The sequence below is a fragment of the Astatotilapia calliptera genome, chromosome 2, assembly GCF_900246225.1.
Source record: "Astatotilapia calliptera chromosome 2, fAstCal1.2, whole genome shotgun sequence".
Lineage (NCBI taxonomy): Eukaryota > Metazoa > Chordata > Actinopteri > Cichliformes > Cichlidae > Astatotilapia > Astatotilapia calliptera.
In genome coordinates, this window is record NC_039303.1 from 29,885,346 (window position 1) to 29,906,377 (window position 21,032).

Sequence of the window (21,032 nt, forward strand, 5' to 3'; positions counted from 1 at the left end):
ATCATAGAGAGATATCGATTTTCCCGTGAGGGTATTATTTACTTAACCAACTTGTTGACGAGGGGGTGCAGGGCCACCACCTGTCTTTTTGTGCTCTGCACTTTTCTTGGTTGCTGTTATAAACAAACAGATTATTTCAGGGTCTCTTTTCAAGAGACTAAAAGCAATATAAGTGATAAATATTACCATTCTGTAGAATATTCTTATATTTCACTTTTACTTGTTCCCATGTTCTAGTGGGTCCTGTTGTGGCTCTAATGTGAAAGAGGATATAATGTAATATAATATAATAAATTTACCCTACCGCCTACTGGTGTTGGCCAGAGGGGCCGGTGGCGCGATATGGCAGCCTGGCTTCTGTCAGTCTGTCCCAGGGCAGCTGTGGCTACAACCGTAGCTGCTTCCACCAGTGTGTGAATGTGAGAGTGAATGAATAATGGTATTGTAAAGCGCTTTGGGTGCCTTGAAAAGCGCTATATAAATCCAATCCATTATTATTGTTATTATTAAATTACTTACAAGTTTAATTTGTCAGCAACTTTCTGCCAGCCCTCTCTCCTTGCTTTTGCAGCCTTTGCAGTGTTCCCTTGCGTTTTAATTAAACTCTGAAACTCCTGAAATCCCTCAATCAAGAGTCCTTGCTCTGCTGCCGAAAAATACCGACCTTTTCGCCGACCAATCAAAGGGTTGCCGATCAATGTTTCTACTATCGATGCGTAGCCCTGTTAAGCCACCCAGTGATCTCACATTACTTCATCCAGCTATACTAATCGTCAACAACAGATGTGTTCGGAGAACCGGAATAGCGAGCTCAAAGTTAGCGCGATGATTTGATCTTGGATGTGTCATTTGATCTTGGATGTAGTAAGCGAGGTACGAAGAACGGACCCCAGATCTGCCAACGTTCATCACCGCTGATGTGTCAGATTGGTCTTGGAGCTGTTCTGACCTAGATGAACTCAAACAATGAGGAACGGGTTGTTGCTTTTGGTTCCCGCACCCTGTCCCCAGCTGAGAGGAAATATTCAACAATTGAAAAAGAAGCCCTCGCCTGCGTATGGGCTGTCGAAAGATGGAGGATGTACATATGGGGACCTAGATTTACTCTGAGAACTGATCACCAGGCCCTCACCACCCTGTTAAGTACTAAGGGGATGAACAGAGCTGGCATGAGGATGGCACGTTGGTCAGCCAGACTGATGTTTCCAGTATGACTTAGAGTACTGTCCAGGAAGCCAAAATGTTATAGCTGACTGTATGTCTCGTGTTACCCTGCATACCACAAACACAAGTGAAGACTCTGAACAGGACTTAATCACAGAGAGTGCTGAAATTTCTCCTCAGCTAACAGCGCTTCCACTGGCAGACTTCAAAGCAGAATGTGAAGACTATCCTGAATTAACAAAACTAAGACAGATCGTTCTTTCGGGCTGGCCGAAAGAAAGCAAATCCTTACCAGATGATGTCAAACCCTACTTCCTGGTCCGACATGAACTGGCAGCAGAGTCACCGCTGATATTTAGAGGAACACGGCTGATCGTTCCCAAATCTCTGCGGACTAAACTCAACATTCTGCCACCACCGAAGGATGCTGGACAATATGACCACATCAGATCCAAAGTGACATTGACACTAGGGGTGGAGGAAAAAATCGATACTGTGTAGTATCGTGATATTTTGTTTGCTAATAATGTATCGATACAGGGACAGCAGAAATCGATATTTTGTTACAAAAAAAGTTTTTGTGGATTGGAACATGCTCTGACTTCAGAGCACGTTGATCAGCTCCTTTTTCTGAGCAAGAATCCTGACACTGTCCAAATGTGTTTAACTTTTTTTTTTTGGCAGCAATAAACATGACAGTTTACTTATTTTAATTTAAGACATGTTTTATTTTAATTAAGTTTAAAACTTTTTTATTTAATGTAAAATTATATTTTGTTTTCATTTACTTTCAAATTCTTCAGTTGCTGAATGGGCTGCATAGTTTTCATAAAATGCATAGTTCAGAATAGCTATAATTGTACCAGATGGTTGCATTCAGTTAAGTTGGACTAGACTGTAATACAAACCGTTCAGTTTGTCAACAATAAAACTAACTGAAATGAGAGAGACTGAGTGTGAGACTTTGTTATTAGATAAAATGAATATTGATTAAGTTTACCTTTATGTACAGAATCTGAATATCGCAAAATATTTTTAAAAAATTGCAATAATATCGTATCGTGGGATGTATGGTGATTCCCACCTCTAATTGACACAGAAAAGAAGTGCACTTTATACAGACAGAGAGGTGCTAAACCTACTAAAGTGACTGTGGGTGCTTCAGTGAGAGTACATGCCATTCCATGTGGGAAAAGGAGAGCCACAATACACCAAGCCGCTGGAGGTACAGCAGCAGATGGGTGAGAGTTCTTTCATCCTCGGCGATGGGAGAAGATGGAATGCAGCGCATCTCTCACTCGTCCCAGAGAACTCAACACACGCAAAGAGCTGATACAGAGGCGGAAAACATCAGCTCAGCACAGACAGCTACACGTCCCACCCTGCAGAGGGACAGACAACCACCAAGATGGAAAAAAGACTTTGTTATGAAATAGTTCAGAGGTAAAAAGAAAGGAGAAATATGCAGATGTGAGAAATGACTGAATGGAAAGTGCATTTGAGTTTCATTACCTCTCTTTAATTCCAGCTGTGACTTCTGATAAGCTGAGAAGAAGGCACACGGTTGTTCCTTTTGATTCAGGGTTGATCTGGGGCACGTTTACTTTGCCATTACAGTTCTTTTATCAGGATATACAGTGGGGAAAAAAGTATTTAGTCAGCCACCGATTGTGCAAGTTCCCCCACTTAAAATGATGACAGGTCAGTAATTTGCACCAGAGGTACACTTCAACTGTGAGAGACAGAATGTGGAAAAAAAAAATCCATGAATTAACATGGTAGGATTTGTAAAGAATTTATTCGTAAATTAGGGTGGAAAATAAGTATTTGGTCACCTCAAACAAGGAAAATCTCTGGCTCTCACAGACCTGTAACGTCCTCTGTAAGAAGCTTTTCTGTCCCCCACTCGTTACCTGTATGAATGGCACCTGTTTGAACTCATCGTCTGTATAAAAGACACCTGTCCACAGCCTCAAACAGTCAGACTCCAAACTCCGCCATGGCCAAGACCAAAGAGCTTTCGAAGGACACCAGGAAAAGTATTGTAGACCTGCACCAGACTGGGAAGAGTGAATCTACAATAGGCAAGCAGCTTGGTGTGAAAAAAATCAACTGTGGGAGCAATCATCAGAAAATGGAAGACATACAAGACCACTGATAATCTCCCTCGATCTGGGGCTCCACGCAAGATCTCATCCCGTGGGGTCAAAATGATCATGAGAACGGTGAGCAAAGATCCCAGAACCACACGGGGGGGACCTGGTGAATGACCTGCAGAGAGCTGGGGCCAAAGTAACAAAGGTCACCATCAGTAACACACTACAACGACAGGGAATCAACTTTGAACTTTGAAGATGAAACGAGGCTGGGTCTTCCAACATGACAATGATCCAAAACACACCGCCCGGGCAACAAAGGAGTGGCTCCGTAAGAAGCATTTGAAAGTCCTGGAGTGGCCTAGCCAGTCTCCAGACCTCAACCCCATAGAAAATCTGTGGCGGGAGTTGAGAGTCCGTGTTGCTCGGCGACAGCCCCAAAACATCACTGCTCTCGAGAAGATCTGCATGGAGGAATGGGCCAAAATACCAGCTACTGTGTGTGCAAACCTGGTAAAGACCTATAGTAAACGTTTGACCTCTGTTATTGCCAACAAAGGTTATGTTACAAAGTATTGAGTTGTATTTTTGTTATTGACCAAATACTTATTTTCCACCCTGATTTACGAATAAATTCTTTACAAATCCTACCATGTGGATTCATGGATTTTTTTTTTTTTTTTTTTTTTTTTTTTTTTTTTCACATTCTGCCTCTCACAGTTGAAGTGTACCTCTGGTGCAAATTACTGACCTCTGTCATCATTTTAGGTGGGGGAACTTGCACAATCGGTGGCTGACTAAATACTTTTTTGCCCCACTGTATATAATACTGTTCTGAAGTTACTAATTGCCTCAAAAGTAAAAGGCTGTCGAATGTTTCATGTTGTGCTGCAAGGGAGAGAGTATTATTTGAGAAAAGGGGGGATGTTGTGTTTACAAGGTTCTATAATAAAGGAAGAAAATTAGCACATGCTGTTACCCTGTCAGACCAGGGGGGCCGCTAATGAGGCTGGGTAAGAGAGAGGGGAGAAGAAGAAAGTAGAGAGAGGTAAAAAAGATGGAGTGCTGCTGTAAAGCCTGAAATAAAGTGTTGAACCCAGACTTGGCCTCCGCTACCTGATTACAAACTCAACAGATATATAGACTTATATATAGAAATACTGTTTACATTTGAAACAACAATGTGGTGAAATTTCTTATTTTGGCATTCAAAGGTCATTATGAATACAACAGTGCTATTCAGGGAACTTGCACAGCCTGAGGGATTGACAGAGAAATGTAACAAAAACATAACTATGAGAAAGTGAATGAGCTGCTTTCTTTTTTTTTTTTTTTTTTTTTTTGTACCGAAGCTAGAATATAAAGTAATGAGTGGATATGGTAGAAAAACTGGTACACTGAGTTTAACTCTAGTAAGCAGTATGAAAGACAGTCACAGGGCATACTTGTGACATCCAGAAGCAAGAACAGAAAAAAAACCCCCAATGAACAGGTGAATTGGTCATGTACTGCACAAACTGAAACTGCCATATGATACCAGAGAGGCTTACTGTCTGCTGTCCTTGTTATAACCTTAAATACTGTTAAAGGGGAACTTGGGGAGTGTTGGGGAGTTCTATTTTCATAAAAAGCTACAAAAAATGATTCATTGTTGGCTTGTAGAAAACTATAAATCTGAAAAAAACAAATCTGTCAGTGGGTGGACTTAGAAAGTGAGTAAGGTTGCCAGACTCATCTTTACTTAAAACTTATGTAGCTGCTAACACCAGAATTTAAGATTCAAAGAAAATATTTTTTTGACCCTCAATAAGCAACATTAAGCAATAATTTTGAATAAAATGCAGTAAAATATATAAAATCAAGGGTTTATTTATCCAAATACTTAATGTTTGGGGAAAATGTGTCTGGTATAAACTAAATTTATATCAATCAAATAAAGTTTATTTGATCAGATTCCATTAAATTTAACTTTTGTTTTAACTAAATATATATCTTTTTTTTTTTTTTTTATTTAAATGACTTATTTTTATGACTTAGAATCTGTTCAAAGGAGGATACAAAAGGGAGCACAGAAAGGAGGCAAACAAAAAGGTTGCAACAAAAGGTTATTTCATTGAACTTATGGATGACAGAAAAAAGTCACCGAGGGGGAGAAGAATGAGTCCAAACAAGAGTCCAGTGAAGGTGATTCAAACAGAAGAACAATGCAAATCCGGAAAGAGAACAGTTGGACAAAGACAGCGGCAGGAAGTAAAATGAGCTAAAACATCTCATATTTATTGAATTTATTTTTGCCTCCTCATCACCTCTTTCCTCCATCCTGTGACCCCAAAATTACTCTTAGTACACCATGACAAACAATGTTTCAGTTCCTGAAATGCATGTGGAAGACAGAAGAGAGGAGGCATTCATGCATCCATTTACAAAGTGTTTTGCACTGGATACCAGGAGTGTATAAAATAGGTGTGACACACAACTGAAATAGACAATCCATGATGGAAGGAGGACTCTTCATACTACTGCTTCTTTGTATTCAAAAGTAGTTTCAGTTATTTGACCTCAGATCAAAGTTTTCTCCTTTAATCTTTGTGTGTATGTGTGTCTCTGTTAAAGCTGTAGTATCTACTCCTTTCTCATTGTCCCACTTTGTGGCTCCTTCTGCTCACATATCTAGTGCAAGGGACCTAAATAAGAGAAGATGCACAAGCGCAATCGAGAATGCAAAAAGTAAGAAATAAGAAAGGGGTAGATTGAAAGGTTAACCTAAATACTAAAGACAAAATAGTTAGCATCACCCTTTAATTGAGTCCATAGTGCTATCTAGTATTCAAAGGAATCTACAGACTCTCCAAAGGCAATTTCAGTGCTGTCAGAGTTTAGTTTTCTGTTTTTAAATTTACTAGATGACAACTAGTATTTAGGGGAAGGAGGAAGAAGAAATGTTTTGGTGTGGTGAAGCTGACATGGCATTAGAAGCAGCTCAGAGAATTGTTTCACACACTGTTTTCTGTAGAAAGAGAGACAGAGCGAGCAAATCTCATTTCTCATTATGGAACCTGGCATTCTGTAACAGCTAAGGGCCCCAACTGGGACAAAGTGTAAATTCAGAAAAAGCAGTACTGATATTTTTATAGTGTCAGTGGCTGCCAGTGCTACTTGCTACTCAGCACGCTGCTGTCTCTGTCCATGGTCCTGAAACAACTAGGCACGGTTTTTTTTTTTCTTCTTCTAAATGTGTTTTTATCTCTGATATTACTACTTCCACTCGGTTCTATTATGCAAGTCCTTTGCTGTTCCTGCTTGTAGTAATAATCGTTTAATATTTTAAATGTTCATTCAATCAAGTCATGTGAACACTTTATTAAAAAATGGAAATGGAAAAGTAGAATTCCTTAAGCACATCATACATATCTTTTACCAGAAGATTTTTACTATAAATATATTACCTAGATTACATTTCAGCAACACAATATGATTTCATAGATTTCGCAAGAGTTAACACTTGTAACAAAATGATTCAAAGTGAGCACATTTTGCACATGATTGTCTCCGGATCTGTAATCAGTCAAACCTACAGAATAGAGAGAGCTGTAATCGTGGTGCTGAAACGTTTAGTTTTGCGCCATAATTAAAACTTAATATTTGACACCATAATGTATGCGATGCTCATCAATGATAAAATACCATTCCGATGAAGATTTGTTTTTCGTATGATAAATAAATATGGGCTTAGAGACTCTTGATATGATGACATGTAAGTGTAACTAGATAGAAACAACTCTTGGTGCCGCTGTGGGCTAGCACAAAAGCAGCACATTCATCTCCACCCACCCACTATTACTGCATAAATATCAGTTATAGTTGTTCAGAGGAATCCGCTCGTTGCACGAATTCTATTTTGTTTCCATCCTTTAAGAAATCTTTAATGTTTTTTGCAATAATACTTTGTTTTTGTACACAGCAATTTCTTCTCCTTCTTACGGGTCTTTTGTCCCATGATGGCAGACGGCAAAAGATTTCCGGCGCTAGACCCGATCTTCTGCTTTGCTTGCTTTGTTGTAACACTGCAGCTCGCTTACGGAGATCTGAGCTATTCTTTTCCCGAGGAGATGAAACGAGACTCCGTGATTGGAAATATAGCCAAGGATCTCGGTTTTGATCTGATGACTTTATCTTCCCGGAAAGCTCGTGTTGATTTTGAAGGATCTCGTAAAAGCTACTGTAATATTAATCTGAGAACGGGGGATCTGATCACACCGGAGAGAATCGACAGAGAAAGCCTTTGTGCCAAGAAACCTTCATGTGTTGTGCAAGTGGATCTGGTGTTAGAAAATCCGTTAGAGCTTCATCGTGTAAGTCTTCATATACAAGACGTGAACGACAACTCGCCAAAATTCAAAAAGAATTTGATTGAGATGGAAATACGCGAGTCGGCAGACAGAGGTAACCGCTTCTCAATAGAGCAGGCCCGTGACGCAGATATAGGTCAAAATGCTGTGCAAAGGTACGAGCTTCAAAAGAACGACAACTTTATTCTGGCTGTTGACAGCAACAAGGTTGAACTCGTACTGGAAAACACTCTTGATAGAGAGAAACAAAGCGAGATGAATTTACTTCTCACAGCTTTGGACGGTGGATCTCCTCAGAGATCCGGTTCCGTAGTCATACGCGTCACTGTGCTGGATGCCAATGATAATGCCCCAGTGTTCAGCCAGGCCGTTTATAAAGCCAGTCTGCCTGAAAACTGTCCTTTAGATACAACAGTGATTAAAGTCAGTGCGACAGACGCAGACGAAAGACTGAACGGAGATGTAACGTATGACTTAAGTCACGTGTCTGACGACGACATAAATGTATTTTCAATTGATCCTAAAACGGGAGAAATTAAAGTAACTGCTGTGATTGACTTTGAAGACAGAAATTCTTTTGAAATGAGAGCAGAAGCGAAAGATGGTTTAGGTCTAACTTCTTACGCCAAAGTGTTAATAGATGTGACTGATGTAAATGATAATGCACCAGGGATATTTGTAAAATCACTCACTAACCCCACACCGGAGAACGTGCCGCCTGGTACAGAGGTGGGCATTATTAATGTTCAGGACAGAGACTCCGGGAATAACGGGCAGGTCCACTGTTCGATCCAGCAGGGTGTCCCCTTTAAGTTGGTTCCTTCTATTAAAAACTATTATTCTCTGGTGACCACAGGACAACTGGACCGTGAACTAGTGTCTAATTACAACATTACAATCACTGCCACTGACGAGGGCTCTCCACCTCTGTCCTCTTCTAAAAGTGTTCAGTTATCTGTAGCAGATATCAACGACAACTCACCTGTGTTTGATAAGCAGTCGTACAGCGCATATGTGAGTGAGAATAATAAACCTGGCTCCACTTTATGTTCCGTTAGTGCTCGAGACCCCGACTGGAGACAGAACGGTACAGTGGTTTATTCTCTGTTAGCTGGTGAGGTGAACGGTGCCCCGGTGTCCTCCTATCTGTCTGTGAACGGAGACACGGGTGTGATCCACGCTGTGAGGTCGTTTGATTATGAACAGTTCAGCAGCTTCAAAGTCCACGTGATGGCCAGAGACAATGGTTCTCCTCCTCTAAGCAGCAACGTGACCGTGAGTGTGTTCATCTCAGATGTGAATGACAACTCTCCTCAGATCCTGTACCCCTCCCCAGAGGGCAATTCCTTCATGACCGAGCTGGTCCCCAAAGCTGCACACGGAGGGTCTCTGGTGTCCAAAGTGATCGCGGTGGACGCAGGACTCTGGACAGAACGCCTGGCTGTCCTATCAAATAGTCAAATCCACTGATCCGGGAATTTTTACCATTGGTGTCCACAGCGGAGAGATCAGGACACTGCGGGACATTTCTGAATCTGACAGCATGAAACAGAACCTTGTAGTGGCAGTGAAAGATAACGGACAGCCCTCTCTGTCTGCCACCTGTTCCATGTATTTACTTATTTCTGATAACTTGGCTGAGGTGCCAGAACTGAAGGATCTGTCTTATAATGAGAGCAATTCCAAACTGACTTCTTATCTGATCATTGCGCTGGTGTCTGTGTCCACATTTTTTCTGACTTTCATTATCATCATCCTGGGTTTGAGGTTTTGTCGCAGGAGAAAGCCCAGACTGTTATTTGAGGGAGCAGTTGCCATCCCCAGCGGTTATCTCCCTCCTAATTACGCAGATGTTGATGGCACAGGAACTTTACGCAGCACTTACAACTATGACGCGTACCTGACCACAGGTTCAAGAACCAGTGACTTTAAGTTTGTGACATCTTATAATGACAACACGCTGCCTGCTGACCAGACTCTGAAGAAAAGTCCATCAGACTTTGCTGATCCGTTTGAAGTTGTGGAGGCTTTTGATGAGGTAGGGATGCTCAGAACCTTTCCATTTAAGTTAAACGTCTTTAATATTTCTCTGGCTACATTGTTCTTTCACTAATTACAATCTAAGAGGCATCGTTACACGGTCAATCGAAGTTGTTTGTCGCAACACGAGGGTATGAAACAGTGTATTTAGTGTTTGCCCCTTAAATTCACTATTCCCACAATAGTTATGGCAGGAAAAAATTGCCACCATCGCCAGCTCGGGAATTTCACTCAACGAAATAACTAAAAGCACCAGTAAGGCGCACAGGTTCGTTCCACTAAAGATGTGGCAGGAGACAAGGTTCCGAAATTCGGAAATGCAACCTTAGTATTCTAAAACAAAGCAATACCCCCCCCCCCCCCCCCCCCCCCCCACCACCACCACCACCACACACAAACCAAAACAAAACAAAGCTAGTTTTTAAATTTCTATACATTCAACCATGGGGGTGGCGTTAATGCTTTAATGTAACTTTACACCAAGGAATCCTATAATAGGCTACATTAACGTAACAACAGTTCTAGCGAAATAAATTAAACGATTCTTGGTGAAATAAATATAATTGCAACATTAACCTTACATCAGACATGTACAGAAACTTACATAAATTAAAATAATTAAGGTCTCAATTAGGATGTCGAACACGGTCGCAGCTGAAGTGGCAGAGCGATGAGCGAAGCACCGCTGACGCAAACAATGCCAGTGAACAAATCATAACATAACAAAAAAAAGAAATAAAGCAGCATAAACGAGAACCAAAGAGAAGTACAAAACGGAGAAACACAACAGCGAGTTATCCTGAAGAGAGGCAGCAGCTTTCATATATGAAAAGTGACATATTACATTTAATAAATCGGCAATTTAAATGCAAAGCCGAACCCAGAGGACAGGTTAGCTAATACATACCAGGCCCACTGAACTACTCCACCTAGACAGGAGAGGAGCGCTTCCCAACCCAGCAGCAACAGATGACACAACATGCCAGCAATTTCTACCTTGCAAACAGTTCGAGGCAGAGAATAGTTTATGTCCAAAACTACCAATATTGAGAAGAGTGCGATACATACCTCTTCTGTTGTATCATGCTCGCCTGGGAGGTGGAATGGTTAACTGTGGTTAACTTCACACCCCAGCACAAAAAGGAGACGCCACAAGTAAGAGGCTTCTGGACTGATGGAACATTCTTACAAGACTTTGCCACGTTTAATCGATGGTAAGGTCTTAGGAAGTGTAATTAAAAACGGGATATTGTCTCTGTGTCAGCCCAGGCATGGTTTTCGTTTCATGACTATGAATGGACGAATTATTATTATTATTATTATTATTATTATTATTATTATTATTATTATTATTATTATTGTTACATACTCTTGAAACAGTTGGCCCTAACAAGATAAAATGTAAAAACAGCTCTGTGTGGCACTGAAAGGCTCTTCTGGTGTTCTCGCGCAGCCCAGTAGGAAAATGTATTTTTGTGTCTCGGTTATTCAGAACGCATTTCTGTTATATTAATTATTTTCATATGTAACAAAATGTATAATGTATTGTAACTCATCCAAATGCCCTGACGCACTTTAGGACAATGTGTTCTTTTACTGTTAAAAATTGTACAGTGTTTATACACTCAAAGTTATGTTGGCCCTCTCTTTTGGAGATTTAAACATTTCGCAATAATAATGTTTAGGAATACGGTTTATGCAAACTTTTACCTAGCAAAAGCAAAGGCATTATATGTATAAGTTACAATCCAAATCTCGTTTACACGGACAGGCATACGGTATACCTGTGAAGTGAAGACCTTCATCCTGTGCTTAGTCTATTATATTGCAGAAATCACACGGAAGTTTTAAGCTGATAATCACAGGTAATTTAAATATGATGAATTGCTGCCACAATCCGGATTTAAATTGCGAAAATATTTCAATACGTTCTGGTGTGAAGATGATAAAGTAACTCGTGGTGTCGCCCTTGTCTAACAGAAAATAATCTCTCGCCACTCCACCCACTATTGCATCGAAATCAGTTGTAAAGTGTCTGGATAATCTGGTAAAATCCCGGATAGAGATGTCGCAAATTGTTACCAAATAACCGAACATTTAGTTGTCTTGGTCCGACCTTCTTTTTTGTGCTGCACAGTACATTTTCTTTGAAATTGACGGTCGATTTTTGTCAAGATGCAGGACAAAGGATTTTCAGCGCAAGGCCCGATCTTCTGCATTTCTTCCATTTTTGTAACACTGCACCTCGTTTGTGGAGATCTGAGCTATTCCTTTCCCGAGGAGATTAAACGAGACTCAGCAATTGGAAATATAGCAAAGGATCTCGGTTTTGATTTGAGGACTTTATCTTCCCGGAAAGCTCGTGTTACTTTTGAGGGCACTCATAAGCGTTACTGTGATATTAATATGAGAACGGGGGATCTGATCACATTGGAGAGAATCGACAGAGAAAGCCTTTGTGCCAAGAAACCTTCATGTGTTGTGCAAGTGGATCTGGTGTTAGAAAATCCGTTAGAGCTTCATCGTGTAAGTCTTCATATACAAGACGTGAACGACAACTCGCCAAAATTCAAAAAGAATTTGATTGAGATGGAAATACGCGAGTCAGCAGTTAAGGGTAACCGCTTCTCAATAGAGCAGGCCCGTGACGCAGATATAGGTCAAAATGCTGTGCAAAGGTACGAGCTTCAAAAGAACGACAACTTTATTCTGGCTGTTGACAGCAACAAGGTTGAACTCATACTAGAAAATACTCTTGATAGAGAGAAACAAAGCGAGATGAATTTACTTCTCACAGCTTTGGACGGTGGATCTCCTCAGAGATCCGGTTCCGTAGTCATACGCGTCACTGTGCTGGATGCCAATGATAATGCCCCAGTGTTCAGCCAGGCCGTTTATAAAGCCAGTCTGCCTGAAAACTGTCCTTTAGATACACCAGTGATTAAAGTCAGTGCCACAGACGGAGACGAAGGAGTGAACGGAGATGTAACGTATGACTTAAGTCACGTGTCTGACGACGACATAAATGTATTTTCAATTGATCCTAAAACGGGAGAAATTAAAGTAACTGCTGTGATTGACTTTGAAGACAGAAATTCTTTTGAAATGAGAGCAGAAGCGAAAGATGGTTTAGGTCTAACTTCTTACGCCAAAGTGTTAATAGATGTGACTGATGTAAATGATAATGCACCAGTTATATATCTAAATTCAGTGTCTAACCCCACACCGGAGAACGTGCCAACTGGTACAGAGGTGGGCATTATTAATGTTCAGGACAGAGACGCTGGGAATAACGGGCAGGTCCACTGTTCGATCCAGCAGGGTGTCCCCTTTAAGTTGGTTCCTTCTATTAAAAACTATTATTCTCTGGTGACCACAGGACAATTGGACCGCGAACTAGTGTCCAATTACAACATTACAATCACTGCCACTGACGAGGGCTCTCCACCTCTGTCCTCTTCTAAAAGTGTTCAGTTATCTGTAGCTGATATCAACGACAACCCACCTGTGTTTGATGAGCAGTCGTACAGTGCATATGTGAGTGAGAATAACAAACCTGGCTCCACTTTATGTTCCGTTAGTGCTCGAGACCCCGACTGGAGACAGAACGGTACAGTGGTTTATTCTCTGTTAGCTAGTGAGGTGAACGGTGCCCCGGTGTCCTCCTATCTGTCTGTGAACGGAGACACGGGTGTGATCCACGCTGTGAGGTCGTTTGATTATGAACAGTTTCAGGAGCTTCAAAGTCCACGTGATGGCCAGAGACAACGGTTCTCCTCCTCTCAGCAGCAACGTGACCGTGAGTGTGTTCATCTCAGATGTGAATGACAACTCTCCTCAGATCCTGTACCCCTCCCCGGAGGGCAACTCCTTCATGACCGAGCTGGTCCCCAAAGTTGCACACGGAGGCTCTCTGGTGTCCAAAGTGATCGCGGTGGACGCAGACTCTGGACAGAACGCCTGGCTGTCCTATCAAATAGTCAAATCCACAGATCCGGGACTTTTTACCATTGGTGTCCACAGCGGAGAGATCAGGACACACCGGGACATTTCTGAATCTGACAGCATGAAACAGAACCTTGTAGTGGCAGTGAAAGATAACGGACAGCCCTCTCTGTCTGCCACCTGTTCCATGTATTTACTTATTTCTGATAACTTGGCTGAGGTGCCAGAACTGAAGGATCTGTCTTATAATGAGAGCAATTCCAAACTGACCTCTTATCTGATCATCGCGCTGGTGTCTGTGTCCACGTTTTTTCTGACTTTCATCATCATCATCCTGGGTTTGAGGTTTTGTCGCAGGAGAAAGCCCAGACTGTTGTTTGATGGAGCAGTTGCCATCCCCAGCGGTTATCTCCCTCCTAATTACGCAGATGTTGATGGCACAGGAACTTTATGCAGCACTTACAATTATGATGCATACCTGACCACAGGTTCTAGAACCAGTGACTTTAAGTTTGTGACATCATACAATGACAACACGCTGCCTGCTGACCAGACTCTGAAGAAAAGTCCATCAGACTTTGCTGATCCGTTTGAAGACATCACAACATCCTCTGAGGTAGAAAAACGCAACTTCTTTCCCACATATATAAACATATAAACCTAGACTTAGAACTTTTATTGTCATTGTCCAGTTTCTTGCACAACAAAATTAGGTAGGAAGACCACAAAGGTGCAACAAGTAAAGAAAACAATGTACAAAGAAAAAAAGCAATATCTATCTATCTACCTATCTATAATTTTTTTCCACCAACTGTGTTCAGGAAACCATAGTTTTAAGTTTATATTTTTGAGTGAAAACAGTCACATTTAACTATTCCACTGGCTCAACATAAAACTGCCTTTCAGGGTCTGAGACAACAGCAACATCAAAGTTCCTATCAGAACTCAATCAGTATAGACAACAGTAGTGACCTGTCAAGAAACAAATATACAAAAATAAAACAAATTGTTCTTTGGAACCCATAATTCACAGTTCAACTGACAAAAAAGTACAATGTAAACTTTCATTTTAACTTTTTAAGGGAGAACATCATGAACTCACTTTGATTTCTCTACACAGCCGAAGTACACACACAGGAATCACACAGAAAGTGATCTCCCCTCTGAATCAAACAGAAAAATAAAAAGTTGTGCAAAGTGAACAACAGTGTAAACTTAACAACTCTGAAATCTGTTAGGACACTCTGTCATTACTCACACCAACCCGCTCTTTAATCCTGCTCACAGCAGGTAACCCTTGAACATACACCCGTCGCACGTTCAGAATTCTACAAAAATCATCACAAACACGGAGTCATCGCATAATAAACTTAGTTTCCTAGGCTAATTACCGTCTCCGACAACACCAACGACAATATTTTGCAGTATTTTACACTTTTCTAGCACATTTACCTCACGTGTAGATAGCCGCGCAAACTTTTGCAGCCTCTAACTCTCTAGTGTTCCCGCTTGCAGCGTGACGCGAACCTGAGTACAAGCATGGTCTGGCTTAAGGTGGCTCTTAAAGGGACGGTGTACCCCCAAAACGCAAGGTCTAATCATCACCATGACAACTCTACAAACAGACTGTTAAAACACAATCACCTCTTCTTAAACCTTTTTTATGTGTAGTGTTAGTTCTCTTGGCTACAGTTTCCCCTGCTACGTGTCAACGTCCTAGGTAACCCCCTGCACATCCACCATTCCCCTAAATTTGGTGGCATAGAGAACCATACCAGCTAAGACATGGGAGACTACATCTGGACTTCAAAAGTCAACTCCCAGCCCATTGTTCCTTCAGTGGTGCTAGTTTCAGTCATTATGCAACAGTCATTAAGAACAACAACTCAGTGTTTAAGAAAAAAATGGGGCCATTTTAGCATTAATTAAACCCACAGACAAATAACTCAATTTATTTTCCAAGTAATCTAACAGTTTTTGGCTTTGCTAACATAACTGAATTTGGGATGAATTTGAACTGGGATTTATGAGCAACAGGTGAACACATGCAATTGAAACAGATATTTTACTTGCAGGAAATGGACCTCTGAATAGCTACACAGAAATTCCAACAACAAAAAAAATCTAATTATTTCCAATAATTCGTTTTTTAAAAATAAAATAACATTTGTAACATTTCTAATTTAAAAATATATTAAATGAAAATAATTTGCTTTTCATTCAAGCAAAACGACATTTCAACATGACACTGAAACTTTTGAGCAGTGGCATTGAGCGCCAATGACATTTTGTTTAAAGAAAAGTGGAAAAGTGTATTTAGAGTGCAGCAGTAGCCTGCTCATTCTTTTATAATGTCGTTTCCAGGTCTCGACAGGGTCAACTGGTGCACTTTTTAGGCAATGTGATGGAAACAAAGCTTCAGTTTCGGATGCAGCCTTGCAGTAGTTAGCTTTGGGTAGAGTTTTAAAAATAAATTAGTCTTTACAGTAGTTATCTCTCATTGATTTTAGGAGACAACATTGCCCAATAACCATGCCAAATCTTACAGTACCTGTTCATGGTCCTGAAATACGATCCAGGGTTTCTTGGAGTAACTGGATCTGGAGACTTGTTTGGTATCTCCGAAATTCCATGTGAATTTCAATAATCAAAACTGTAGGTTTGTGTAATTCAGTTACCTCAGCTTATTGTCTCAAAAAGGAGAACCTTAGAACTTTTGTGTATTACAAAAATGTAAAATAAATTCAAGAATGTTAGGGTTTGTTGAGGCTCAAACAGTATACATTTGAGGGTAACAAACCAAATATCATTTTAAATGACTGTTATGGCATGACATCGGCATCTTACTCAGGCACAGTTAGCAAGGAATGCTTAATGTGTTTTAAATAATATTCACAACTGTTAAATATGGCCGAGAGCGGTCTTGGAGTGATTTACTTTTTTGTGAATAATTGAATACTAAGGAGATTAAAAGGTGACTCGTGGTGTCGCTGTTGACTAACGGAAAATAAACGCTTGCCACTCCACCCACTCCACTTACTGATTAGATATCAAATGCAGACTGCTGGAAAAACGCATATATCCGAACCTTCAGGACCCCGTACCTTGCTGTAAAGCTGTAAGGATTGCTGTGTATTTTGGAATAGATTTCACTTTGCAACTGTGGACAGTATAATTGCTGCAAGATGGGCTCTTTTCGAGTCAGGGTGGGAGACAAAGGATTTTCAATACCAGGGCCGATCTTCTTTGCCTCCTTTATTATAACGCTGCGCATCGCTCATGGAGATCTAAGTTATAATATTCAAGAGGAGATGAAACGAGACTCCGTGCTTGGAAATATAGCTAAGGATCTTGGGCTTGATCTGAGGACTTTGTCTTCCCGAAAGGCTCGCATTGATTTTGATGGATCTCGTAAGCGTTACTGTGACATTAATCTGAGAACGGGAGATTTGATCACATCGGAGAGAGTCGACAGAGAAAGCCTTTGTGGCAAGAAACCTTCATGTGTTGTGCAAGTGGATCTGGTGTTACAAAATCCTTTGGACCTCCATCGTGTAAGTGTTCATATTCAAGATGTGAATGACAACTCGCCAAAATTCAGAGAAAATTTGATTGAGATGGAAATAAGCGAGTCAACCGAGAAGGGTAGCCGCTTCTCAATAGAGCAGGCCCATGACGCAGATATAGGTCAAAATGCTGTGCAAAGGTACGAGCTTCAAAAGAACGACATCTTTATTCTGGCTGCTGACAGCAATAAGGTTGAACTCGTACTAGAGAATAAACTTGATCGAGAGAGACAAAAAGAAATGAATTTACTTCTCACAGCTTTGGACGGTGGATCTCCTCAGAGATCCGGCACCGTAGTCATACACGTCACTGTGGTTGATGCCAATGATAACGCCCCAGTGTTCAGCCAGGCCGTTTATAAAGCCAGTCTGCCTGAAAATTCTCCTTTAGATACACCAGTGATTAAAGTCAGTGCGACAGACGCAGACGAAGGAGTGAATGGAGATGTAACGTATGACTTAGGGCACATATCTGATGATAATATGAATGTGTTTACTATTGAACACAAAACGGGAGAAATTAGAGTAACTGGTGTAATTGACTATGAAGACAGAAGCTCTTTTGAAATCCCAGTGCAAGCCAAGGATGGTTTAGGACTAAAATCATATGCCAAAGTTATAATAGAGATTACTGACATAAACGACAATGCACCAGCAGTTTCTCTGGAATCGGTGTCTAACTCCATTCCTGAAAACGTGTCGCCTGGTACAGAGGTGGGCATTATTAACGTGCAGGACAGAGACGCTGAGAATAACGGGCAGGTCCGCTGTTCGATCCAGCAGGGTGTCCCCTTTAAGTTGGTTCCTTCTATTAAAAACTATTATTCTCTGGTGACCACAGGACAACTGGACCGTGAACTAGTGTCTGATTACAACATTACAATCACTGCCACTGACGAGGGCTCTCCACCTCTGTCCTCTTCTAAAAGTGTTCAGTTATCTGTAGCAGATATCAACGACAACCCACCTGTGTTTGATAAGCAGTCGTACAGCGCATATGTGAGTGAGAATAACAAACCTGGCTCCACTTTATGTTCCGTTAGTGCTCGAGACCCCGACTGGAGACAGAACGGTACAGTGGTTTATTCTCTGTTAGCTGGTGAGGTGAACGGTGCCCCGGTGTCCTCCTATCTGTCTGTGAACGGAGACACGGGTGTGATCCACGCTGTGAGGTCGTTTGATTATGAACAGTTCAGGAGTTTTAAAGTCCACGTGATGGCCAGAGACAACGGTTCTCCTCCACTCAGCAGCAACGTGACCGTGAGTGTGTTCATCTCAGACGTGAATGACAACTCTCCTCAGATCCTGTACCCCTCCCTAGAGGGCAACTCCTTCATGACCGAGCTGGTCCCCAAAGCTGCACACGGAGGCTCTCTGGTGTCCAAAGTGATCGCGGTGGACGCGGACTCTGGACAGAACGCCTGGCTGTCCTATCAAATAGTCAAATCCACTGATCCGGGACTTTTTACTATTGGTGTCCACAGCGGAGAGATCAGGACACTGCGGGACATTTCTGAATCTGACAGCATGAAACAGAACCTTGTAGTGGCAGTGAAAGATAACGGACAGCCCTCTCTGTCTGCCACCTGTTCCATGTATTTACTAATTTCTGATAACTTGGCTGAGGTGCCAGAACTGAAGGATCTGTCTTATAATGAGAGCAATTCCAAACTGACCTCTTATCTGATCATCGCGCTGGTGTCTGTGTCCACGTTTTTTCTGACTTTCATTATCATCATCCTGGGTTTGAGGTTTTGTCGCAGGAGAAAGCCCAGACTGTTGTTTGACGGAGCAGTTGCCATCCCCAGCGGTTATCTCCCTCCTAATTACGCAGATGTTGATGGCACAGGAACTTTACGCAGCACTTACAATTATGACGCGTACCTGACCACAGGTTCAAGAACCAGTGACTTTAAGTTTGTGACATCATACAATGACAACACGCTGCCTGCTGACCAGACTCTGAAGAAAAGTCCATCAGACTTTGCTGATCCATTTGAAGATCTCGATACTTCAATAGAGGTAGGATTCTGAAATAACCGGGTTATCAAAATTGCAGTGTTTTGTGTCTTTAAGTTTTTACATTTATAGTATTGTCTTTGATAAGTAGAACCTGAGGCTTCTTGTTATTTACAGGGTCTTTCCTATAGTACCTCCCCTTTCTTGCATTTTTTTGTGTGTTTGTGTATGAATTTAAATTTTTTTCAAAATAACGCCTTTCATCATATTACAAACAAAGTCAATCTTGGGGGGTTGCTTATAGCGAAACGTAGCTATTAATATTAAACTGGAACGTAACCAACTTCCTTTTATTTCCAACCCGAAACTTTCAGTGTATTTTTTTAGACTCTTCTGACGACGAGTCAAGTTTCACTCTGATTTCTGGTCAGCTTTTACAACACTCCAAAGTACCTCGAAATAAACAACGGCATTAAATTAACAAGTAATGATTAGTAAATTGATGATACACTTTGTCGCATAAACCATCTGATTTACTGATGGCGGCACCAGTACTGTTAATGATCTTTCACATGAAAGACGAACAAAGGTCCTATACTCAAGATTTACTTATTAGTTCATGTAATTTCGAAAGTCCCCGTGTTAATTTTGTGGTGAAGTGGTTAACGCATTCGTTGTTTAAGGAACGGATCCCTCCTATTTTTAAAGAGGCACAGAGGGGAAACCCCGGGCTTGCGCCAGGAAGTGCATCCGACGTCAAATCAAAACGTTTAGCCGCCTACGGTAGCGATAGTCGGGGAAGTAAGTGACCAGTCGAAGGGACGTTCTGTGCGTAAATCACAATTATGTTTAATGGGTATTATTATCATCATCAATGTAGCATTAAAATGACTAAATCACTTTTTAAACTACCGAAACAATAGCTGTCAGATATTCATCACTTCCTGCTGTCAGTATTGATAATCTCATTTCTTGTGCTCAATTCTTTGTCATCTCATGTACATCCACATTGTACCTCGGTATACATTAGTGTTACCGCATGTTATAATGTTGTTCTCAAAGGTGTGTTGACAGTCTGTTGGATGGTGAGCGCTACATGTTTATTTCTATCCCATTGTGGCGCCAGAGAAGGAAACTGACAATGTAACTAAACTGATAACGCCACCTGGTGTTGGAGTTGCACCCCAGGAAATTTCACATTAACCAGTGCAAAGGTTTTATCAGTTACAAAGACACACGGGCTTGTTATTGACAAAGAAGAGGCGTGGCAAGTCATTGTCAATAGGTTTGTTTAATGCATTATCTGAATAATGTGGAGATACAAAGACAACAGCAAATTTAGTGGCAGGACTTCCAATACCACTGTACCTTTAACTAAAACATCACTACCAGACATGGCTTAAAACTACAAGACTCACTGTGTTGCTCCAAGTAAAATAGCAGCTCAACAAAAAGCCAATTAATATAGTTAAATACAGGTCACTTTGGGAGGCAACCTACAGGGAGTAGTGCCCAAGGACTGCCACCAGTTACTCACTCGTCACCTCGCATTGCAGTTGTCACTGCAACTAAAGGCGCTTTATAATCGTATCCCGGCGTTTACACTCGCATGCATAAGAGGCAACCTGACCAAATGTGCCTAGCCCCCCAGCAAGCGTCCGTCTCTAAACCTAAAGTGAAATAAACCTATAGTGAAATAAACCGATAAAGCAAGCAAGAAATAGGGAACTACTCAGGGAAAAATAAACAGAAGAGGAGTGTATGCATCTACATATAAAACCTTTAAAATACCACAGAAATGCAGCATCAGGCGCACCCACGCTTGGCCCCAACAAAGTGCGGTGTGGCACAAACGGCACAGGACAAGATTAAACATGATAAAACAAAGCAAAGTTAAAACAAAACAAGGCACT

General features: G+C 41.2%; 1 protein-coding gene and 2 pseudogenes across 1 annotated transcript in view; all 3 read left to right on the forward strand.

Moving 5' to 3' along the window:
- Positions 1 to 7,099: 7,099 nt before the first annotated feature.
- LOC113037348 (protocadherin gamma-A11-like) overlaps positions 7,100 to 21,032 on the forward strand; it is a 108,903-nt pseudogene continuing 94,970 nt past the window's right edge.
- Positions 10,175 to 21,032, forward strand: part of LOC113037376 (protocadherin gamma-A11-like) — a 105,832-nt pseudogene continuing 94,974 nt past the window's right edge.
- LOC113037327 (protocadherin gamma-A12-like) overlaps positions 15,889 to 21,032 on the forward strand; it is a 100,121-nt gene continuing 94,977 nt past the window's right edge. The window contains exon 1 of the mRNA XM_026194295.1: positions 15,889 to 19,182. Coding sequence (XP_026050080.1) covers positions 16,780 to 19,182 — 2,403 coding nt within the window. The 5' untranslated portion in view covers positions 15,889 to 16,779. The remainder of the gene's footprint in view (positions 19,183 to 21,032) is intronic.